We start from the raw sequence: 25,421 nt of genomic DNA on the forward strand, positions 1-25,421 counted from the left end.
GGGACCCACAGCCCAGAGACCCTGGCTGGCAGGGATGCTTGCCAGGGTCTCCAGTGGCCAGCCAGTCCATAGCTGGTCCTAGAATTCCTGCCCTTCTGGTCCTGGCAAGAATGACCTCAGCTGTTGAACAAACAAGAGAAAATTCAAGTAACAGGCATCTAAAAAGGCATTTTTTTTTTTTTTTTTTGGTTTTTCAAGACAAGGTTTCTCTACGTAACAGCTCTAGCTGTCCTGGAACTGGCTCTTGTAGACCAGGCTGGCCTCAAACTCTCAGAAAACTGCCTGCCTCTGCCTCCCGGGTGCTGGGATTAAAAGTCTGTGCCACCACCGCCTGGCTTTTCAGAAGGCATTCTTGGCGGGAAAACAGCGGGACAAAAAGACACTGTGAATTATAGATGAGCAGTCTGAAGAAGTTATGTCCATTGTGAACATGGCTGCCACAGGCCTGGCTCAGACTGAGGCATCTGGAAGTTTCCCTGTAAAACATACAAGTCATTTCCCCCCATGAAAACAGTGCTTGAGGAGCTACTGTTATCAGCAGCAAGTCTGATATGCTCATTCCTTACATAGCACACTTCTCCTGTTGTAACCAAGGAGGCCACATCCATGCGATGCCTTGAGCAGTACCTGACTAACTGTACACAGTCCCCAACTACTCACTGTAAAGACACATTTCATTTTGTTTTTGTTTATTCATTTATTTATTTACTTTTGTTTTGGTTGTTTTTCGAGACAGGGTTTCTCTGTAACTTTGGGGCTGTCCTGGAGCTCACTCTATAGAGCAGGCTGGCCTCGAATTTACAGAGATCTGCCCGTCTCCGCCTCCCTAGTGCTGGGATTAAAGGCGCACGCGCCACCACTGCCCGGCAAGTTTCATTTCATGACTAGAGTAAAGTAGGATAGGAAGCAGAGGGCCGAGAGCTGCTCACGGTTCAGGACCTTGTCTGAGGGTCTGCCTGTTGCACCCCGGAGCCCATGGGACCTGGGGCTAGGGTTTCACGTCAGGAAGTTGGCTGGCTGTGCTGGGCATTTGTATTGAAAGTAGTGCCTCTGCACAGCTGGTCTCTAGGCAAGGGAAGGGCCGGGTACACCCACCCCACCGCACCCCCGCTGCTGCCATTACAATATCAAAGGCTCTAGACCCCACACCCCACACCACCCCCACCCCTCCCTCTGAGCAGGCAGCCTGGAGCCACTTCTCTCAGAGGCAGGAACGTGGACGTACGCACTAGGGGCTATCAGCACCTCTGGTCTTAGCCAGCCTGCCCCTGTGCCACCCATTCCATCAGGGAGGCAACAAGGACCCTCGGCTCAGACTCGCGTGCCCATGAGTGTAAGAGGCTGGGGGTGGCTTCTTGCTTCCTGGAAAGCCCTTCTGAGATTTCTCCCTCCCCCCCTCCCCCCGCCGTGGCTGGCCTACATAGAAGAGATATGAGGCGGGGGCCTTGGTTTTTTTGTTCCAAAGGTTGAGGCCGAATTTTGGAGTGCACCGGGTCGGGTCGGGTCCTGCTGAAAGCTACCTAACAGTGCGGGTGTGGAGCCAGGGAAGCTCCACACTCTTGAACCAACTCCTTTGGCACCATGGCCTCTCCAACTGACACCAGTGCGCACGAAAACCACCTGCTTTTGTTTTTCTCGACCGCTCACTTTCTCCACTAAAAGAATCAAGAGAAACTGCCTTGAGGTGTGTACGGGGCTTCGTGCAGAGGGCGCCTGGGGTTCCGCGCAGATGGGCCCCACTACACCTTCCCGTGCTAAGGCGATTTTATTTTATTTTATTTTATTGCGAAGAAGGAACCCAGGAGGACTTCCCACATGCTGGGCAAGCATCCCACCACTGAGCCACACCCCCCGTGCCCCCCGAACTTAATTTCAGGATTTGGTGTTAGGGGACAAGGGTTAGCCCCTGACATTGTGGCATCATTTACCGTCTCATTTGTCACGCTAGGCATGAGAATGCACTTTCGGAAATGTGGCATGCCACAGAACAATTCCTACGATCACCACTGTGTTGGCTGAGTCTGGAACAGTAGCCATTTTACCCTGGCAGGACACTGGCTGCCAAGCTGGTGTGTGTACTTCAGAGAAACACCACCAGGCCTTCCAGCCTGGAGCCTGGCCCCTGGATCTGGTGTGAGGTGGCATGGTCATTATTTAGTCTTTGGGACAGCAGCGGTCAAGAGAGAGGGCCTGTGGGACAGGACCACGTCCTCACCCAGGAAAGGATGAGTCCTCCTCCCCAGGGAAGGATGCCCCTCACTCCTGAGAGAAGAGAAAAACGTCTCTCCGAGGCAGGTCTCGAAACCCTTGGTCTCCTGCTAGTGACTGTTCTGAAAGGTTGTGGAAGCTTTATCTGGAGGAAGTGGGTCTTGAGGTGTATCTTCCAGGACTGCTTCCTGTCCTTTCTCTCTGCTTCCTAGTTGGGCACGCATAGATCTCTAGTGCCACAGAGTCTCAGCATGAAGTTCTTCCCAAGCACATGGGGACAAGAGACTATGGGCTAAACCCTCTGACACCATAAACCAAACAATTCCTTCCTTTCTTCTTTCCCCAAGATACTTGGTCACAATGGTGAAAATGTAACTCATCCCTGGAGCCAAAGACACACAAAATCCAGAAAAGAAGGAATGGTTGAGTAGCCGGCCTGAGTCACATGGCTCTCCCAAAAGAGGCCCGCTCCTAAGTTGAGTCCAGGCTTTTCCTCTGCCCCAAGAGCCTGGACAGGGGGCCAAGGAGACTGAAGCCGCAGGAGTAGGTATTGATTGTTGAGCCTGTGCAAGGCTCCGTGCAACTGTTGCCTTTCGTGTGTGCCTTATCACAGCCCTGTGAGATGGGTTACTAAGTTCTTTCTTGGATAGGACACCATCTGATGTGACTTTTCTCCAGTGTCCTAAAACAGTGTAGCAAAACTGGACAAGACTCGAACCAGGGTCTGACCAGGTCCAAAGCTTAGAACCACTCTACCATTTTGTCAGATCTATTTGGGGACCAGCCCACTTGGCAGATTGGACTGGGTAGCTTCGAGATGGAGTCATCAACCACCCCCAAAAGAAGAGGGAACCACAAAGGAAAGGCATGTTTACTCTGGGCATCCATGGTTCTGCCGTTCTGGACACCTGCCAGTCCTGCACACCACAGAGGAATAGGCCCTAGGGCTGCCCTGCCCTTGGATCCCCTAAGGACGCGTCAAGGTTGGCGTGTTCTGGAGTCGGGGCCCACAGGGGGTTTTGGCATCAGCAGTAGTGGCTTCCCACCTCCCTTTTGCTGCACGTAGAGCGACAGGGGCCTGTCTCTGAGTTCAAAGAGGCCTGTCCCAGAGCAAAGCTTAGGGGTAAGGAGGAGTCAGTGCCAGACTGGCTGTGGGGGAAAACCTGAGTCATCACCACAGGGCTGGCACTGCAAACTCAGCAGCCAATCCATGGAGCTGGCCCCGCTGTTCTCGTCATCTCCCAGTAAAGAACTGGGCACAAGGAGAGTCGGACTGTCTCAGAGCGTGGGATCCTGTCAAACCTTGTGAGTTTTTGTTAGAAGGGACACCAGAGGAACTTAGGAATTTTTTTATGTATATATTGCAAAAGTCAGTATAGAAAAAATGGCAAATAGAAAAAGAATTTTGGCAAGATGATCAGAGGATACAATGACCAGTTGCCAAACCTGAGTTCTGTCTCTGGGACCCACATGGCGGACAGAGACCTAGCCCCACAAGTGTCCTTTGTCATCCACGGGTGACAGGGCACCCCCCCCCCACACACACACTTAATTAGTTAATTAGTTAATCAATTAATTCTTTTTGTTTTTCAAGACAGGGTTTTTCTGCATAGCCCTGGCTGTCCTGGAACTCACTCTGTAGTCCAGGCTGGCCTTGAACTCATGGAGATCTACATACCTCTGCCTCCCAAGTGCTGGGATTAAAGGCGGTCTGGTAACACTCTCACGTCCCTCCCTTGTCTCCTACTTCTTTCCCTCTCTCCCTTCCTTCTTTATTTTAAAAACTGTTCTAATAACTGTAATAATTCTACTACTTCTGAAATGTGGGTCCGGAGTGCCCACTCCTTTGGGTTTTTTTCGTTTTGTTTTTTGTTTGGAGACAGGGCCTCATTGCGGCCCACGATGGTCTGAAACTCACTACGTAGCCTAGGATGACTTTGAGTTTCTGATCCTCCAGCCTCCACCTCCTGAGTGCCGGGTTTACACGCGTGCACCACCACCTCTGACTTCAGAGATGCTGGGGCATGAGCCTTGAATGTGCTAAGCAAACCACCACCTGAGCTATACCGCAGCTCCCCATTTTAGAATCCTGCTGGTGCCACTCAATCATGGCAGGGGAGAGACAGTCCTCATTAAGAACATTCACACTTGATAAAGTCTTTGCAAGTGGAACACTGAATCTCATTTGCCAAATTAGAACAGACCACTCTTCTGTTTTGTTTTGAGGCGGGGTCTTGTGTGGTCCACTTTGGCCTCTCAGTCCCCTTATCTCAGAGGCCTCCTAACTGGTGGGATAATAGGCATTCGACACCACCTATTTTGACAAGAATAAAATTACATGGACTCAGAGCTGGTCCAGAAAATCCAGGCAGCTCTTGGTTGCAGTAGATTAGGAGAGAAGCCTGTGAGTGGGAGAAGCACAATTAACATGGGGCTGAGGCAAGTTCCACCCACCCAGGAGCCCCGGAAGCATATCCACTTGCCTTCTTGGTCCTGCAGGCCTGGGATGTCAGCAGAGCTCGTCCAGCGAACTGTCAGGAGACCCTGGCCGGGGAGCCGACTTTACCATCTGCCCGCTGTCCTTTAGAGAACCATCCTGCATCTGTGTGAAAACTGGGAGGCAGGCTCAGGCTGTCCTGGCCACCCCCCAATAGTCTCCATCCTCAGGGAGCCTGTCCTGCAGACCACCCTGCTCAGCGATCTTATGCTCAGGTCCCCCAAGGCTTGCTCACTACTCACTGAGCCTGCTGACTGGACTGGAGACCACTGCAAACAGGAGGGAGCCATCTTGTTTATATTCCATTTGCTAGGAGTTTATATTCCATTTACTCAAGAATTCCAAGCCAGCACCACCTGGTGTGGCGAGCAGTGGCTCTCACTGTGGCGTCAGACTCACCCGGGGTGAGTTCCTCCCTGACTCTTTCCTCAGCCCAGCTTCCTCATCTTCACAGGCTGCGGTGAGGAGTCCAGGAAGTATTGAGCACCACGCTTTGGTCAGCTTTCAGAAACTGTGGCTCTCTCTAAGGTGGCACAAGAACTGTGCACGACTAAAGAAACCGCGTGGGGAGTCCTGAAGGGTGAGGGTGGGCGGTGCTTCTAGAGCAGTGAGTTTCCTCACCCACCCCCCGCTGTGCCTGTGCCCTAGAGCGTTAAGGTTTGCTAGTGCCAGGCCTACCCTGACCTGAAGGGGCCTGGGCATGGGAACATTTTAAAACCTACCCAGGTGACATGCTGTCCCCAGGTTCAAGAACTATTGTGTGAGGAAATGTTTTGAAATGTGATTGGAAAGAAAGGGAAGGACACTCACCTATGTTGACTGGCTTATGCAGCCCACTTTCAACTCCCAGCTCTCCTGGTTCTCCCCGAGACCAAAGTCACTTTCATCCACTGTGAAAGGAAACAGGTTTGCAAGGTGACACAGTAGTATTACTGAAAAGGAGCCCCCAGCCCAGGCTCACTGTGCCATGTGGAGCCCCCAGCCCAGGCTCACTGTATTCATGAAGCCCCCAGTCCAGGCTCACTGCATGCATGAAGTAACCAAGCCAGGCTCACTGTATGCATGGAGCCCCCAGCCTAGGCTCACTGTACTGCACAGAGCCCAAAGCACAGCATCTAATAGGAAGACAGTGCAAGCTCCCAGTGGGAACTGCATCATAGAGCTGCAGCACTAAAAGAAAAAAGTGAAAAGAAACAAGTAATTTATTGTAAATGATCTATTTTATTTAAGCTAATCTAGCCAGAACATTCTTTTTCTTTTTTTTTTCTTTTTTCGAGACAGGGTTTCTCTGTGGCTTTGGAGCCTGTCCTGGAACTAGCTCTTGTAGACCAGGCTGGTCTCGAACTCACAGAGATCCGCCTGCCTCTGCCTCCCGAGTGCTGGGATTAAAGGCGTGCGCCACCACCGCCCGGCAGAACATTATCATTTTAACATGAAAGCTCCACACACACACACACATACATATACTTCATTTTGAGTCAGTTCTCGTTACATAGTTCAGGCTGGAGTTGAGCTTACTAACCCTGTAGATCCTTCTACCTTAGATCCCAAGTGCTACCGTTGCAGACAATATAGAAATTAACAGCTACTTTACATTACTTTTTCATACTAAGTCTGCAAACCCTGGTATGTATTTCACACAACATATCTCTACTGAGGATAGCTCTAAGTGTCTGGTGGCTGCCATTCAGAACCAACAGGATAGCTGATGTGGTATGTGGCTGGACAGACCATAAAAAGAGCTGGGAAGGACCCACACATAGGGACTGAAGGGCTTCAGGTTCGCTGAGTGGCAGCAGGGAGTAACCACGGGTTCTTGAGAATGTCTTGAAGCAGTTTAGGCTGAGCAGTTCAGAGGCTGCCTGCAAGCTGGAACCAAACATCCCAGAATAGTGGAGACCCAAGAAGGAAACCCTGCCGGGGCTGGGGCGAGGGGTCCAGGGAGTGTTGGCCCCTGGCCTCACCTGAGACCAAGTGTGAGTTCCCCTCACAGGGGAGGCGGACAGGTCATCCCCAGTTCTGGTTGGAGGAGAGCTGTGGGGACCCTGAGGCTGTTTTATGGTTCTTGCTTCTCTCTCAGAGGTAGACACACCAGACCCCTTCCTCTGCTCCCCCACCACTCCCTCAGCCCATAAAGGGTAATGAAGCTGATGTTAAAATAGTTACATGAAACCCACTCATTTGAAAGGGCACCTGCTTTAAAGGCCAAATTTCCTGAGCCCAGGTTTATACATTAAGCTACAGAAAGCCCTAATTAATTCAGACCCCACTCACGCTGTATTTGGGGAAAATTCTGCCTCCGGCTGGTCTGAAACCTTTCCTTTTACACTATCTATGAAGAAACGGTTTGCTAGGCAAATAAATAGTTCAGGCAGATCACAGAGGAAGGGTTGGCTCCCTTCACTGTTTTCTAGGACTTTAAAAAGTCACCAGAGCAGTCCTATTCCCAGAAAGTTAATGAGGTCATTACAGCTGGTCCCTATCTTTAAACATTTCTGTTTTCCAGACTCCCCCGTGAGCTGATGTGACCCTTGGAGGGGGTCCCAGTGTGCTCAGCTTCCAGCAAGTGACTGGATATCGTACCCAGCACATAGTAGGTTCAGTGTTTGCTGAATGAATAGAGGTAGGCAAGACCAAAAAAAAAAAAACCTCAGGAAGATTATTGTAAGGTACCCTGTCAGTGCCAAGGCGCTCAGGACATCCCGAGAGCTGTACCAGTCAGGCTGCCAGGAAATGATGGGTTCAGGGTTTGAGGCCATGCTTGGTGCAGAAGACCCCTTCCACTCCGTTGTTTTTTTATAGTGTTAACCCAGCAACAAGGGATTGGCTGAGTTCGTAAGGAGCAACACCAAGCCCCTGAATGGATTGTTCTTTTATAAATAGCCTTTCCCTTGAGTACAGAAACCAGCTCAGTCTGACTCCCTGAAGCCCCAGACTGTGACCCCGCCTCCAGCCACGCGTAGACTTTAGGATGTTAGACACAGTGCAGCCAGGGAGAGTGCAGGTCAGTTTTCTCCTTAGGGAGCAGAGCTGGAAGAAAGGAAAGCTGCTCCAGAACGATCTAGACCCTGTTCCTCCAGGGTGCTGCTTCTCCGGGAAGGCTGGTTTCTGTTCTCCAAGCCTTTGTTGGTCCCAGATCGGAGTGGGGGGCGGCTTTTTATCGGTTTTCCTTTCCCTGCTGAGGGGCGGGTGGAAGAGAAGGGAGAAGGGGAAGACAGCCTGCGTGCTCTCTCTGCCCTTTGTTCTAAAGGCTCTGCCCGCCTGGAACACCGCACAGGGAAAATTCCCTGACCGTGAGATCTGCAGGCTGCAGGGTCCCCAGGGAGGGCCAGGCCCCAGGCTCTTTGGAGTTGCAGCTGGAAAGAGGGGTTGGGTTTCAAGGAGCGGGGCTGGGGGAAGGCAGCGTGCCTTCCCGGCGGTGAAGGAGCTGGCCCTGGGAGCCAGCGGTGCCGACAGCTTCCTGTCGAGAGCTGGCGGCCCACGTGACCGCTCCCCACTCACTGGATTAGGGGGTGAAAGACCCTCGAGGGAGGGAGAACGGGAGGGGCGCCCAGGCGCTATCTGCTCTGTCTCGGGGAGTGCTTGCGGGGCAGAGCACCAAATCCGCTTTTGCTAAATGAATTCGGCTGGCTCCTTGTCACACGGTCCAGCGAGCTGCCTCTGCCTAAAGAGGGAAGGACGAGAGTTTGGGCTCTGACTGGGGCTACGGGCTGCTAGTTTAAAGTCCCCTCCTCCCAACCTGGCCATACACATCCCCTCAGTGCCCGTCAGGGAGAGAATGCAATAGTCACAGCCCTGAGAGTGTTGAGGAGATGAGATCCGGCTGCGACACAGGAAAAACTGTGGAGCTCTGATCGCCTGGCCCCCTGACCTTTCCGATCCCCACCCTCACCCTTCTCTAGGCCAAGTGCAATCTCCCCGACAAGGACAACAGGCCTGATCTTGGAGCCCTGCTCTGTTCAAGCCGTCATGAACACCTACTGTGTGCAGAACTGGCACGGAAATAAGTTGGATACTGATCTGCTTGAAGGAGAGAGACTTTAGATGAGGTTTGAGCATGGCAAGGTACCCCAGGGTGCAGGTTTGGGGTTCAGAGAGAACGCAAGGGCCCAGTCTAGTTTGTAGTTTGGGGTGGCAATGGTAGATTCAGCCTGATTGATAGTGATTTTTTTCCCACTCTATTCCTTTCTTGTTCCCAGAGCAAAGAGATGGCCTAGAACCCCACAGATCTGTGGGAGGAATGCACAGACTATGTGGAGGTTTCCGAGTTGGCTGAGCTCTCCTCTGGATGTCATGGGGGGCGGGGATGACACACCATGTGCTTAACACACAGAGCTGGCCTTCTCCAAGGAGGTCTGAAAGCCCTAGGCAAAAGTTCACCTTACTCCCAAACACCTGAGCCCTCCGTGCAGGGATGCCGTGGGCTGGAGCAGTGGCAGCCTCTCCTTAGAGATCTCTGATATGGCTCCATTTTCCCAGAGGATGATTTCTGTTCCAGGTTCCATCTCTATCGTTTATATAGTCCAGAGTTTGGAGAAGTTAGAAAAGCATGCTTTGCTTTCCGCCAAAGGTGACAGGGAAAACAACTGAGGATTGGGGAGGTGGGGAGGAATGCAGGAAAGTGGGGTCTCCTAAGTCACACTTTCATTCCGATGGATATCTGCCCTGAAGGAATCTCTCGGAGAGATCCTGACTCCCTTGCAGGAGCCAGGATTATGACGTTCTAACTGGGTGAACTATCTTTAGGAATCGGATTGTCCCTGAGGGAACTTCTTAAAAATCAGCCACCAGCTCCCTCCTTGTCTTAGGGCTCTGGGGAGATAAGGAACACAGGTGCTCAGCTGGGCAAGAGTGACTAGGACAATGGGCATACAGTCAGCCATTCCATCACCTCGAGGGTTGAGACCTCCTCCCTGCTTTGGACCAGCCTCTTCTGCCTCTGGATTTTCTCTACAGCATCTTTCTTTTTTCTTTTCCACAAAAGAGCAGTCAATCTCACTTGCTTCATTTAGGAACTACCCAGGTGTCATGGCAGAAGTCTGGCTGGGACTCTGAGGACTATTCTTCTGGATCTTCTCTTAAAAATTTGCTCAGTGCTGGGCACCGAGGTGCACACTTTTAATCCCAGCACTTGGGAGGCAGAGACAGGTAGATCTCTGTGAGCTTGAGGCCAGCCTGGTCTACATAGTAAGTTCCAGGACAGCCAGGACTACATAGTGAGACCCTGTCTGAATCTTCTACCCATCTAACAACCAACAAACCACTTCACTTTCCTGGGACTCAGTTTCCTTGTCTCTAAAAGGAAGAAAGCAGCAGGCGAGTGGGGCTGCCTGTCAGTCTTGAGAGACCCTGCAAGCCTAAGACCAGAAATGCCTGTTTATGGATTCCCTAGTGCCTGATGGAGACCCTAAGCCTCGTTCACCCAGGGCAGCCCGCAGAGAGGAGTGGTCCCCTTGATAGTTTAACCGTTGCAGGTCAAATACAGGGTGAGACCCAGCCAGATAGCGAAACCCCTGTGTGAAGAGGAGCAGAACACTGAACGGAATGAAGCTCCTGCCCCACCTCCTCGCCTTGGCTGGTCCAAATAGTCTCCAGTGCTGAAAAATCCCCAAATGTTTCTAAGCAGAGAATTCCCCCAAAGGAGTGGTTCCATGTCTGGGGTTACGGCGACTTTGTTACCACAGCAAAGCACACTACAAGCCGTTTGCTGGCTTAATTTAATTATTTATGATAACACTTGAGAGTAAAAACTACACTTGTCAAAATAAAGGGGACTTTGTGCTGCAGTGACCCAGATTTTATTGTTGCATTGCCTAATGCCCCAAAACATGGTAATCGGCACCAGATCTCCCTCCAACCTGGGAAACGAGCACCGAAGGAGAAGGCTGACACAGATCACTGTTTCCTGGGGGAATTATTTCAAACTATCCTGACAAAAGGGCACTTTAGCTTCCATCCTCCTATCTAGCTACATCTTCTTTTCCCCAAATAAGCTGGTTTCTAGGCTCACTTGACCCTTAGCCATTTCCCGTGTGCTCTTGCGTCACCTTCTTTCCTTGTGGATGGTATGCAGACCCTCCTGGGAGCACGTCACCTGCCATACTCAGGAGTCCTAAACCTGTCTGTCTGCAGGGCAGATTCTCGGATAATCTAAGAACTCCAGCTGAGGAAACTCCCATTAAGCCTGGTCACTCCTGCTCCAGAGCCACCCCACTGTCTCCACCTGGTTGGGCATTTCTTCCTTTGCATCCTCAGAGCCCTTGGCTCCTTTCCCAACAGTGTTATCCAGTGAGGTCTTGGAAGCAAGAGTTGGCCTCCAACCTCTGTATGCTCAGCCTCACTCAGCCATGCGGAGGGGCTGCCTGGGTCAGAGTGCAGTGAAGGGCAGCTGGGTGGGACTTAGAGGAGGAGAGAGCAGCTCCTAACCTCTCACAGTGCCGAGCCCCATTCCTCCCACTTGGTGCCTATGGAATGATCTTTTTGGACAAAAGACTTTTGAGGATGAAGCCTTCCCAGTCACACTGTGCGATGGGCCACAGAGAGCTGAGAAAGCACAGCAAAATATAATGAGCTTGGGATCTGGCCGCCCTGTGCACAGCTCGGTGGCCAGGCCCAGCCTCAGGTTCTTTTTCAGTATTAACAGCTCTCTGACTGCCCAAATGCCTCCCTCAGCCACTGCCCTCTACTATTCATAGTGGAGACCAAGTGGTGGCAGCCTAAATGACCCACAGCCAAAAATAGTGATTAGAACCAAAGACAAAGGATAGGATTCTGTACCTCTATATATCTAAGCATACACACACACACACATACACATACAGACAGACAGACACACACACACATACAAACAGACACACACACCACACACACACAGAGAAACACACACAGACACACACACATACACACACACCACACACATACCACACACACACAGAGAAACACACACAGACACACCACACACACATACACACATACCACACATACACACAGATATACTCATACACACATACACACAGATATACACACACATACACACAGACACACCACACACAGACACACACACACAGAAACACACAGATACACCACACACACAGACACACACACCACACACACCACACACTTAAACACAGAAACACACAGACACACCACACACACATACACACACACCACACATACATACACACACACCAAACACACATCTCACACACAGAGACACACCACACACACATACACACAGATATACACACAGACATACACACAGACATACCCACCACACACACATACACACACAGACACACGCATGTACACACACATACAGACACACAGACACATACACACACATGCCCATACACACACACAGTTATTTATCAGTAAGGGTATCAGAAAAAGAAAAAAGACCTGGTTCCTGCCCATAAAAGACTCACAAACTAATTGGAGAAACAGAGAGCAATTATAATTTTTCTCTTATTTTATTTAGTCCTCAACTAATCATCTGTAGTAAGAACACTCTCAGCCAGGCAGTGGTGGTGCACACCTTTAATCCCAGTACTCGGGAGGCAGAGCCAGGAGGATTTGAGTTTGAGGCAAGCCTGGTATACAGAGTGAATTCCAGGACAACCAGGGCTACACAGAGAAATCCTGTCTCAATAATTGATGATTGATTGATCGATATTTTCTCATACTAGTCCCAAGTTTTGCTATCCAAACCAAATTGGATCAGGTGTGCCAGGGGCTTGCCTGCCGTGCCCAGGGGCTCTGCCTGCTATGCCTAGAGGCTCTGCCTGCCATGCCCAGAGGCTATGCCTGCCATGCCCAGAGGCTATGCCTGCCGTGCCCAGGGGCTCTGCCTGCCGTGCCCAGGGGCTCTGCCTGCCGTGCCCAGGGGCTCTGCCTGCAGTGCCAGGGGCTCTGCCTGCTGTGTCTAGAGGCTCTGCCTGCCATGTCCAGGGGCTATGCCTGCTGTGCTCAGGTGGATCTGCCTCGGAAGGAGTCCCTAATAGAGAAATGTCGGGGCCCACAGCCTGGAAATTGACTCAAAGCCACTTCCTGGAGGTGTTTCTAGGGACCCAGGCATTTTCAAGGCAGATTAATGAGCTACGCAGTCAGAGAGACTTTGGGAACCACCCAAATCCGTGACTCTCAGACCTGGACACATATTACAACCACTTGAGAGCTTTGGTGATGAAATGGAGGTGTGGGAACTCAACTGGCTCTGTTTTTCTTAAAAGCACTTTTCAGGTGCCCATTTCCTGCAGCCAGGGTTGAAAACCACTGTGCTAACAACCAGTGTGTTCTGTGCGGGACAGATCCGAGGCTAGGAGCAGCAGAACCTGAGCTGAGACTCACACAGAAAACGACAGTGACAGATGCCACACAGCCAAAGCCCTACTTTCCCATGATTCCAGCTGTTCCCCATGCCTTCATCGATGATTAGTTCTTTTTCATCCACTGTCAAAGACATGAAGGCCCCACAGTCCCCAGAGATTCTACTCTGTCCAGAATGACTAAAGCTGCCTAGTGCCCTGATGTGTCCTTTCCTAGAATTCAGAAGCAGAGGTTCAGTTTGGTGGCAGGTGACTTCAACTTTCTTCAGAGTAATTTGTGTTTGTCCTAAACAAACAAGAACTCGTTCCAGGAAAGCATTTGTCTGCATAGGGTAGGAGCCCCATTCATCATGATAGCTTATGGACCAAGAGCAAGAAGTGAGACTTTCAGGGCCCTGACCCACAATGGAGGAGTTTGGGGGCAGCTCCCCCAGGACCAGCCAGGAGGAGATGTCAGGAAAGCTAATGAGGGACCAGACAGCTGCAGCTTGTTAAAAAACAGTGCTCGGGGCCCATTGTAACTGAGACTTTTAAATATACATCCTAGTCAAATAAACAGCATCCTCCCGCCCACTGGCTGGTCCCTCCAGGGTCGTCCAGGGCTGGTCTGGTCCAATGCAACCCAGCTCAACAGAGCCCACCCAGCTCCTCTCCTGCCTCCCATGCATGTCCCCATCCCCATGTGGAGGGGAAGCGCTCCCTCCAGGCTAACCTCTCTCCTTGGCTGGAAGTGAGAGGTTATGCCTGGAAGAGGTGGATGCAGTCAGATTCCCACCCTTCCTCTTCCGGCCTCGTCTAAAGAGTAAAATACCAGGGACTCTGTGGTTCAGAAAATCATAATGGCAACTGTGGGATACTGGAGGTCCCACCTGTACAGAACACACCCCATGTCAGGTCTAAATCTACGAGAACCACAGAGAGCCATCCTGGAACATCTCACCAGTTGCCTCCCTTCCCCTCACAGAACTCAGCCTTGTCATTGGTCTCCCGCTTTCACACACTGTACCCCTGTCAATGGTCCCCGACTGCTATACACTGTACCCCAACTTTTCATTAGTCCCTCTTCCCCCCACACTGTACTCCACTTGGTCACTAGCCCCTCTTCTCCCCACACTATACTCCATCCTGACACTGGTGTCTCCGCTCCTGTGGTGATCTAAAGGAGAATGGCCCACATAGGCTCATATGTTTGAATACTCCATCCCTTGTTGGTGAAACTGCTTGGAAGGGATTAGGAGGTGTGCCCTTGTTGGAGGAGGCCTACCATGGGAGGCCAGCTCTGACATTTCAAAAGTCTCCTGCTACCTCATGCTTGTGGATCAAAATGTAAGCTCTCAGCTACTGCTCAAGGGCATGTCTGTTTTGCTGCCCACCAAGATGGTCATGGACTCTAATTCTGTGAAACTGTAAGCTCCAGCTAGACTCTTTCTTCTATAAGTTGCTTTGGCAATGGTGTAGCTTGGGAGAGGGAAGTTGGTACCAGGAGTGGGATTATCACTGGGACAGGCCTAATTGTGATGATCTTTTTTGTTTTGTTTTGTTTTGTTTTTGAGATATCCTTGAGACTTTGGACTAGAAAAGTGGTTTCAGATAGGAACAATATTAGCAAGTGGGCTAGAGGCCACTCACGATATGTTGGCAAAATATGTGACTACTTTCTGCTCTTTTCCTGAGAGTTTTCCTGAAACCAAATTGAAAAATATTTCCTTGGCTGAGGAGATTTCAAGTTAGCATAATATTGACTCTGCTGTGTGGTTATTAGGAATCACTCTTGTGTAGATCTACAATGCAAAGGAGAAAATGAGGCAGAAAGAGATACAAAATGTACAGTTTAAGGAGAAAAAGAATACTAGGAAACGTAATGTTGAAGCCACGGCTTGGGCTGAAAGAGATAAGGATAGGCCTGATCAGAAATGGAATAAAGGGAGGGGTACCCTCATAGCAAGACCCACTCCCCACCAGCTAAACCTCCAACCTGTGAAAAGGTACTGCCTGAAGAATTTTCTGCACCTAAAAGGCAACTACAAGGAAAACTTACGCAAATGTAATTCAAGGAGGGGTCAAGTTCCATATAAACTGGACAACCAACCTTGTCAACATTGTCTGTATAGTTCTAGTTTTAGAGCCTTGACATCTGTGGGACTGAGGGATTGTGCAATGTTCTTCTGAAGCTAAGGAAAGCTGCCAAGGCCAGGGCTGTGGCAGAAGAATCCCTGCATCCAGGCTCTGAGAGCCCAGTGAGGCTGTGAAAGTGGAGCCTGGGCTGTGTTGGAGACCCCAGGTCACTGAAGATGCCGGAGTCCTGGGATATCTGCCAGCGAGACCTGAATACAGGAAGTAGAACCAGCCCGAGAGGGGGGGGGGGGCTATGTTCAGCAAAGGTGGAAGGGAGGAGACCTCCAAGCCCTCTGATATCAGACATGGGGCTACAGGATTTGGAGTTTAACACACTAGGTTCAGTCACGCATATCCTCGCTATGTCTCTCTTCTGTTCAGGATGGTAACGTATGTTCTGTGCTGTTGTATGTTGGAAGAACATAATTTGCTTTTTGACTTTGAACTTACAGGAAGTTACAATTAAGAGATTGCCTTGAGTCTCAGGAGAGATTTTGGACTTTGAAGTTCTAAACTGTGTTGAAACACTGAAAGACTATGGTGACTTTAGAAGTGGGAATTTCTCAAAAAAAAAAAGTGTGGTCTTGTGGGAGGAAGAATATCATTGGAGGCTGGCTTTGAGGTTTCAGATGACTCCCGTCATCTCCACTGAACTCACTCTGCCTGCCTCATGTTTGTGGCTCTAGATATTAGCTCTCAGCTGCTGCTCCAGGGCCATGTCTACCTGCTGCCCACCATGATGGTCATGGACTCTAACCCTGTGAAACTGTAAGCCCCAAGCAAACTCTTCTATAAGTTCCTTGGGCATGATGTCTTATCAGACAAATAATTAAACAACTAAGACACTTCTGTCGATGGATTTTTCTTTGGGCTCACAAATAGATGACATGGAGATTTATTATTAATTTTGAGAGCTTGGCCTTAGCTTAGGCTTTATCCTAACTAGTTCTTATATCTTAAATTAACCCACGTCTTTTAATCAATGTTCTTTTACGTGACTCAGCTACCCTTACTCTGTATACTGCCCATCCTTTTTCCTCCATGCTTGGCTTATGACTCTGCCTTTCTTCCTCCCAGCATTTCCCTCTGCCCGGAAGTCTGGTGTACCCTCCCTGCCCAGCTATTGGCCACTCAGCTTTTTAATAGACCAGTCACAGCCATACACCTTCATAGTGTACACATATCCCACAACACTCTTGTGTGACATTCCCCTGTGCTTCCCATCTATTGCCCATGTTTGTTCCTTATGGGGATGGCATCATTGAGCTCATCTCACTGATAAAGAGACTTGAGACTTATCCAGGGACTGGAGCTTGCAATTTGTAAAGTTGGATTTTGAACTCTGCTCAGTCCCCCAAACCATTATCCAAGTCCTCAGATAACCCCAAGTTCATTGTCTTATGCTGACAGTCAAGCAGGCCAAATGTACCAGACAGCCTCTGATCAAAACTGTAAAGCTCATGGTTGATAACAAATAATTGTACATTTTGGAGGAGATAGTAGACAGGGCTTTAAATGTTCCCAACAGGAAGAAATGGCAAACAACATGTGAAGTGATCTGACTCTCCCAGGCTGAAGACAAGCACTCGAATATCACGCTGGACCTCATAAATATTTGCGGTTATGTTGTGTAAATGAAAACGCTTTTAAAAACTTACAGGATTTATCCCAGGGGAATACAGAGATAGTCAGCCTTGATCATTCTGCTTTGTACACCCAGTGCATATAGAGAGGCTTCCCTGCCAAGGGTACCAACCAATCACTCCAGGGAAGGCTTCCTTAGCACCTTACATGAGACTGCTGGTCTCTGGCTGCTTCCTTAGCCAGACCAGGCTCCCTCCATTCCCAGAGAACAAGCCAACCACAGCCACATGGTGATTCCTCCCCATGCCCTTGACTCCTTGACTGCAATGTCAAGACCTGACCCCAATTATTCCTACCATGTTTTCAGCCGTGTGTCCTCGGGCCTTAGATTTTGGCAGAAGTGAAATACACAAAGTTTAGGCCATGCTGTGCACTGGAATGCCTCTGCTCACTCAACTCTAGAAACGGCTGCTTCGGGGCAGAGAACAGATATTCTAGAACTCAGAAACTTTGCACGTGGGTTGGAGATGGGGGTTAAGCACAGTGCCTGTCCAGGGGTGATGAGTACCATTCAGAAAATTCCTTAGGAGGTAGAGGCACCCCACCAACTGGCCAGGTAGAAGTTGAAATCCTCCCCCCAGCCTGTCTGAGCCTTACAACCCTGAGTCCATACCTGCCCAGGAAGGAATGGGTAAGTAAAGCTTATTCCCTAATTCACACAAAGGTGCTGATGGCCCCACTGGCACCAAAGTGCCACTAACCCTCAGTGAACAAAGGACTAGTGGAGTGGAGTGCAGCCTCTTCCAGCCACAGCAGGAAGTGCTCTAGAGGACCCCTCTCTTCCAGCATCTTCTGTTTCTGTCCACTATTCCTACAGCACTCGCCTCCCCATTGGCCCAAAGCCAACCCCAAGAACACCTGGTGGTTTCCTGCCCTCTGGAGTCTTTGCTCTCCACCTTCCCTTGGTGGGGGGTATATTTCTATCTATTTACTTTTAAATTGTGGCAAAAATACAACTGAAGGGTTGGCTCAGTAAATAAGGCCACCTAATGCTTTTCCAGAGGACCCAAGCTCTGTTGCCTGCTCTCGAGTCAGTGACTAGCAACTCCAGCTCCAGAGGATCTGACATCTTCTCAGGTCTCCATCAGCACGTGCACACACAGCAGACAGACAGACAGACAGACAGACACACACACACACACACACAGAGAGAGAGAGAGAGAGAGAGAGAGAGAGAGAGAGAGAGAGAGAGAGAGAGAGAGAGAGAGAGAGAGAAATATAAGTCCAAATAAACAGATACATAAGTGTACAGTAATATGGCATAAAGTTTACTGCTTTGAAAAAAGTTACCACTTTAACCATTTTCCTTTTTGCAGAATGGAACTCAGAGCTGGAAGCATGCATCTCTGTGGCATTAAGCACGTTCCCAAGGCTTTGTGGCCACCGGCCCTGCCCATCTCCAGAACTTGCCATGCTCTGAAACTGAACCCGGTGACTATTAACCAGCAACCTCTACTCCCCTCTGGCCTTCTCCTGGCCATCTTCACTGTCTTGATATTCTCTATGAATTAATATTCTGGTACCATGTGCAGGTGGAACCACACAGTCTCTGTGCCCCCTTTTGTACCCGGCTTCTTTCACTTGGCACGATGCCCTCAAGGGGCATCACTTGTAGCATGTGTCAGAACTGTCTCACTTTGAAATGGTAAATAGGATTCTGTGATCTGTCCGTGCTACTGTTAGACCCTAAATTAACCTGCAAGCCCCACCCGCCCAAGGACCAGGTAACTTCCAGGATTTTGGGAGTTGTAGATCTTGGGGAATAACAACAAAGTCTCACGGGAAAATACCATGGCCTATGGGTTTTGTCCAGATAAACCCCACCAGCAGCTGTCTTGAGATTACTCATCTGGAAAGTTTTCAGGGGATGGTCCTGATCAAATTCCATCTTGGTCAGTATTTAAAATCTTAATTAAAGCTTACTTAAATTTGGCCAAAATGGTGGAATTTCAGGATTAACACTGCACGCCTAACAGCTCCTCCTTGTATTGGGCTTGAGCTTGTCTACTGCTGGGAATACGGACACCAACGCTTTCTCGCTCTCTCTTTTAAAATGGAGTAATGCTATGTTGCACAGCTTGTCCTCCAATTCCTGGGCTCAAGCAATCCCCCTGCCTCAGCCTCTTGAGTAACTGGGATTCTGGAGTTACGGCACCAAGCTCCAATCCTATTTTCTAGCTTCTTCGTCACCTGTTCTTTCTTCTTGGTCTAGCAACCCACACACATACTCACCCTGGATCTGCAAAGCAATTTCCCAGAACCCTCCTAGTTTCAAGAATTCTTGCCTTTGTGGTTCCCACAAAGAATATAAACATCTCAAAAATCCCAATAAATTTTCTCTGTCTTCAATCTAGACAAGATACACACGTTCATTATAAGAGCTTGCTTTCTACGCTCAGACACGGTGTCACTTTCAAAGTCTCTCCCATGCTTGGTCAAAAAAAGATCTGTGCTCAGCCTGTGGCCTTCCAGGTGCCATCTCTGTCCTTCCATTTCCTGCCAACCCTCTCTGAATGCTCCGCTCTCTTCTGCTCCACACCCCCTGCCACTTTCTTAATGCCCTGCAATCTGGCTTCCAGAACAACTAGCTCAATCTGCTCCTGCAAGGTCACCGGCAGCTTCCGTTTTAGCCAGCTCTGACTGTTGTATGCCTACATTATCAAAAAGATGCTTCCTGCGGGAAGATGGGCAAGTCCGGGACCCTCCCTCAGCGCGCACCACCAGTGCCAGCCACTGTTAGCGTTCTGGTATATTTCCTTCCAGTCTTTTCTCCTCACTTTTCACCATCCTCATCTTATCCTGATCCTTCTGGTCCTTGGTGTGATTGAATACTTACTCCACCCCCCACCCCCACCGCAGTCTTTATTGGTTCCCTTTGCCAGCTATTTTCTCACTGATCCTTGCTAGGGTTTGGATGGCCCTTGAGTTGAGATTCCTAAGAAAGACAAACTTTTTTTTTCTCCCAAAAGTCAAATAGTAACAGGGTATGTCATCATCAGAAACCAGGGATACAGTTCGAACAGTCCTGGTACCCTGACTCTCTTCCTCTCCATCCTCATTCAGACATGACTCCTCCCTGCCTCCCTTGCAGACTGTCCTCTATCACTCTGTCACTCAAGCCTCTGTTCCTCCCAGGTTCCTCCTTGCATGCTGTTCATCCTTCAAGCACACAGTCACTGCCTAAGCAGACAGCGGTCTCTTTGCTCGGCCTGTTTCTTAGGGACAAAGGTCCTTCCTGAGCCCAGTGGAAAACCCAGTGGCCAGTCCAGGTCCAAAAAGAAGAGCTGATCTCAAACTCGCCACCAGACCAAGAGGCCATGAAACCACAGGCCTGAGGGACCCCTCATTTTTTCTATGACACCATAGTGGGACCACAAGCAGCCAGCAGTGAAGTGATTATTTATGGTACACAAGGCTGGAGGGTGCAGACCTCCAAACATAAAGGAACAACTCAGAACTGGCCGGAAGGGTAATGAAGGCCGTGGTGGGAGCAGAGGTGCTTCCGGGGCCCGGCACCTGGAGTGGGCCAGCTTCTCTGCTGTGTCACCCCACTCACCGACAGAAACACCATCCCGTGACTCACTCAACCTTCCAGGCCATAACTCTGCAAGCCCTGATCTGAAACTTGGCCTGGCAATCCCCTACTCCACCACCACTCAGTCTCTCTGCCCCAGACATTTGAACCACATAAACAGGAGATGCATGGTGTCCCGTCTGCTACACAAAGGGCAGCCAGAGAGTTCGAAGAGGGAAGCGCGGTTAGGGTGAGACCAGGGAAGACTAATAGGAGAAGAGGTGGATAGATAGGCTTCAAAGTGGGGGAGGCATGCAAAAAGGAGAGAGCAGGGACTGAGTTAGCATGCAGCACAGGAAAACAGCTCACCCTCAGTAGCCTGCGCCTTATACCTCTTGGACTCTAAGGACACTTTCAGGTTGACCCTAGAGACACTTCCCAGAATTCCCTCCCACACAGGACTGGCTCTTGCCAGCACATGTGGCACTGCATGGGGCAGAGGAAATACTGGGGCCATGGACTTTGAAGACAGAGTAAACCCAGGTGGAAGTCCTGGCTTCACCTCTTTTAAGTGTTGTGCCTAATACTTGCCCTAGGCAAGTCTGTTTCCCCATCTGTAAAATGGATCACAATAGATTGGGAAGTTATTAAGGTGTGTGTGTGTGTGTGTGTGTGTGTGTGTGTGTGTGTGTGTGTGTGTGTGTAGCAGCTGCTCCATAAGTGCTCAATAAACAGCACCAACCTCTTTATTAGCACTGTCCTGAGAACTACCACTTCACACACAAACAGCCCTAGGGGAGGAGGAAGCACTCTGTCAGATCTCTCCACCCTCATCGTCTGGCTCCAGTCTTCCTCCACCATCCTGTTTCTCACTCCACTTGGCCACTGGTAAGCAAAGAACTGCATGCAATTCAGTGTCCCCCCACCTGGAAGGCGGGGCTAGTGACCTGTATCCGGTGGGGCTTCTAGAAAGTTCCATGGTGCTGGACTGTTTACATTCCCACTGGCACACTAAGGTGACGGGTGTCCCACACAGCCGCCTTCTACTGTCTCTGGACCCCATGTGGGGTCTAGGGCTGGGCTCTGGGTCTGAGTTGCTGGGTGGTGGGGTGTGGGGTGGGGAGAGGTAAGACCAAGAGATGAATGCATAAGTAACTAGTCCTGGTCTCCTACCCTTTAATCATGGAGCTGCTCTTCCCTGGCCACCTTCCAGGGATCCGCCCACTCCCTTCCCCGAGGAGCACCGGTGCAGGGAGCATGTCTGCTTCACATGGCATGCTTCTAATCTATCCCAGGAACCCAGGCTGGGGGGGGGTGGCGGGGGAGGGGGGCGCTGCCTTTCGCAGTTGACTCACCCTGTGTCCAACATCCCCTCCACCCCATGCCGTTCCCCAATCATAGAAGTACCTACCCTCTCTACTGTCACCGGGTCTCCAGCCTGGCCTGCTCCTAAGCCCTGCCATGTTGGAAAAGGGGTCCTGAGAGAACAGTGTCCTCTCCTGGTGACCATCGTGCAGTCCAGAGCGTTGGTCCCCAAGGCCTGAGAGTTCCAAGAGTTCTCCTGGGACAACAGAAACCTAATATTAGAAAGTGAGCCCGTCTCAGAAAATCCAGGACATGTGTTTGCCATGTTGGTTAGCGGCCCCCCACCCCCCTGCAGGCGAACCTCTCTTTATTCAAGGCGGAGTATTCCTTAGGGATCAAGGGTGAGAAGTATGTTGCGGGCGGGGAGAGGGATTGCATATGAAATCACATTTGGCAACTTGAGTCGTATTTTAATGCACTAATGGAGTTGGCTTCTTGAAGAAAAGAGCCAGTGAGTCTTTCTCATATGGGAATGGATTCATATGGGAAAGCATTCCAAAGAACGAGCTATTTTTAGATTTGGATATACTGGATTTGCTTAAACCGAGGCACACCGGTGTTGGGTTTGCAACCCTTTTTCTTTGAGGTCCTTCTCTCCGGGTTCCTTTGGTACTGGGATTCAAGCACCAGTTCTGCCTTTTGCGTTCCTCCAGTGAAAGCGAGGCGGGTGGCCTGGGAGGCTGGACAGCACCCCTGAGCCGAACTAAGTCTGGGCACCTCGGTTTCCCACCACGTGACCTTAGTTACACTGCTCTGGGTTGCTGTGTGATGGGCCGTGTCACAAAGACACGAGCTGGTGTGTGAGTTGTGGAGATATTTTCCCTCTGTGGATTGGATGAGAGCATCAAACCAGGTCACAGGAGTGATGGGGTCATGAGATTTCCCCCATTATACTCCCAGAGATGGGGTCATGAGATCCCCCTTGAGATTCTACCCCCAGTGATGGGGTCATGAAATCCCCCCCAGGATTCCCCTCCCCCCACAAGTTCTTAAAAAACAGCATCTGCCGGCTTGGGGAGAGCATGTACTCATTCCCAGTGCTCCATTAGGGCCTGAAACCTAAACACAATGTGCTTTTGTAAATCATCTTCGCCCAGGCCACGGCCCCCCTCCGTGAGCTCCGCTCCTGCGCTTTGCACACTGAGTTCTCAGCAGGCAGCTGGGTTGCAGGGTAAAGGTGAGCTTGTCACCTTTGCCAGGACTGCAGAGAACTGTATGGGCACAGCTACCCTGTGCCACTCTCAGACATCACAGATCCCAGTAGCAAGCCCTGCACCTGTAGTTCCTCTCAGACATGGGGAGAAACTGAGGCCGAAAGAGGTGTCTCGCTTACTTGGAGTCACATGACTCCTTCAAGATATAATTGGGCCTTCCTCCCCCACTCCCTCCGGAGGGCTGCATATCTGTCCTCATGAAAAGCCTCCATTCTGTCTGGGCAAGGACTGTGTCCCTCATTAGTCCACGCCCAGAGCTCTGAGTAAGTGGTGTTGGCTGACGGCTGACAGCATTCTTCACAGAGAAAGACTCTGAAAAGAGCTCTGGAAGCTCCTGGCTTCCCATCCTGGTCTTTGGGAGGCAGTGTGCTGCAGGGGAGGATTCCACCTGTGGCCAAGAAACTTGGGTATTGATGGAAGTGGGCGCTCCGCGGGCACAAAGAACCTGACACATGGTGGATGCTGTAGTGGGGCCGGTTTCTGGCATGTTAGTCCTGATTCTGCTACTGTGTGTCAGCCAATGTCTCAGGGTCTCAGTTGTCTGGGGCATAGGACTAATCCTGCTTCTGAGCCTCAGGGCAGTCAGTTCTCAAGGAGACCTCACAGGGTTTCAAAAACACTTAAGAGGTAAATTTACTACAAGCTAAAGAACAAGGAGGAACATGGGGCTGAGGAGTGGGGGGTGGGGGTAGGGGGTCGAGGCCTGGAGAGAGAGTTCGGTTGTTAAGAGCTTGTACCATTCTGCCAGGCGGTGGTAGTGCACGCCTTTAATCCTAGCACTCAGGAGGCAGTGACAGGTGGATCTCTGTGAGTTCGAGGCCAGCCTGGTCTACAGAATGAATTCCAGGACAAGCTCCAAAGCTACAGAGAAACCCAGTCTTGAAAAACCGAGAGAGAGAGAGAGAGAGAGAGAGAGAGAGAGAGAGAGAGAGAGAGAGAGAGAGATTGTACCATTCTTGCAGAGAATCTGCTCAGTCTAGAAGCTAGATCAGGCAACCCACAACTGTTCATTACAGGCTCCGTGAGTTCTGTGCCCCTGGACAGTCCTTTAACCCTGAGTGAGAAATGGGATGAAGGCACCTAGGGCTCAGATAAGGAAGGCTGGGTGCTCCCACCTCTCAAGCTCCAGGTGCTCCCACCCTCAAACTCCAGGTGCTCCCACCCTCAAACTCCAGATGCTCCCACCCTCAAACTCCAGGTGCTCCCACCCCTCAAGCTCCAGGTGCTCCCACCCTCAAACTCCAGGGTGCTCCCACCCCTCAAGCTCCAGGTGCTCCTACCCTCAAACTCCAGATGCTCCCACCTCTCAAGCTTCAGATGCTCCCACCCTCAAGCTTCAGATGCTCCCACCCTCAAACTCCAGGTGCTCCCACCCCTCAAGCTCCAGATGCTCCCACCCTCAAACTCCAGATGCTCCCACCCCTCAAGCTCCAGATGCTCCCACCCTCAAACTCCAGATGTTCCCACCCTCAAGCTCCAGGTGCTCCCACCCCTCAAACTCCAGGTGCTCCCACCTCTCAAGCTTCAGGTGCTCCCACCCTCAAACTCCAGGTGCTCCCACCCCTCAAGCTCCAGATGCTCCCACCCTCAAGCTCCAAGTGCTCCCACCCTCAAACTCCAGATGCTCCCACCCCTCAAGCTCCAGGTGCTCCCACTCCATTTTGATAGACTAGCCCTGTGGCTTGTTTCTTCCTTTTCCATCAGACAGAGTTCCGGGTCAAGGAGGTCTAGCACAGCCGAACGGCTATGAAGGACAGTCTGAGGTTTGGGCTTCTAGAGGCATCCAGGGTGGGACATGCTTCAAGAAGAGCAGCTGGGACCAGGCTGTAGGTGCTGACAGAGCAGAGGGTCTGCCCTCCCCCTTCCTGAGTGAATGACAGCAGCAGGTCTGGGCCAAGTGGCCTGATGGGGCTGTCAGGCCTCTTCAGCCACCATAAGGTCCCGGAAATACCAGGGCTGGGAGGGGCCGTGGCAGGGACAGAGGCTAACCTATCATTTGAGTCTCTGCCAGAGTATCCTTCAAGTCTTGGCCACACCGACTGCTGCCACCAGAGCCGGGCTTCTGCCCCAGTCAAGCCGTGAGCTTCCACTCCTATCAAGCTCCAACACCATACTCAGAAAGACTTTGTGTTTTTCAAATTAATGCAATTAAGAGCATTAAAGTTTGCAAACGATAGAGTTTTTCATTTTCTTTTATTTGATTAGAGAAATTCCCACCACACAGTTCCTCCAAATGAAACCCAGACCTGAGGCCCATTGTTCCGAGGGCTTCCATGAGAATGTGTTACCTTTCAATCTCACACACTAATGTGTTTAGCGTTACAGCCCCCCCCCCCCCAGGCGGCTGCAGGAAGGGTCTGGAGCCTTGATTAAAGGGGCCTTTGCTGGGCAGGAATGTGGGCTTCTCCACCAGGGAGTCACAGGGGCTGGGTGCTTGCTAGGCAGAGCCTCTGCTCAGATGGCCAGCAGGGGACTCAGATCCGTGGCAGCTGAGCCCGGATGTAATGAGGCCTTTCCCCTTCACCGCTGCGAGTCCTCGG

The 25,421-nt window shown here is 50.7% G+C and overlaps 1 protein-coding gene across 1 annotated transcript; it reads left to right on the forward strand.

The window, feature by feature from the left end:
• The first annotated feature begins 23,333 nt into the window (after positions 1-23,333).
• On the forward strand, positions 23,334-24,758 carry LOC121677324 (proline-rich protein 36-like). Its single transcript, XM_042055828.1, has 3 exons — positions 23,334-23,508; positions 24,011-24,526; positions 24,586-24,758. The coding sequence occupies exons 1-3, from the start codon at positions 23,334-23,336 to the stop codon at positions 24,756-24,758; spliced, it is 864 nt and encodes a 287-aa protein (XP_041911762.1).
• The last annotated feature ends 663 nt before the right edge of the window (positions 24,759-25,421 follow it).

The sequence above is a fragment of the Arvicola amphibius genome, chromosome 10 (assembly GCF_903992535.2).
Source record: "Arvicola amphibius chromosome 10, mArvAmp1.2, whole genome shotgun sequence".
NCBI classification, from domain to species: Eukaryota; Metazoa; Chordata; class Mammalia; order Rodentia; family Cricetidae; genus Arvicola; species Arvicola amphibius.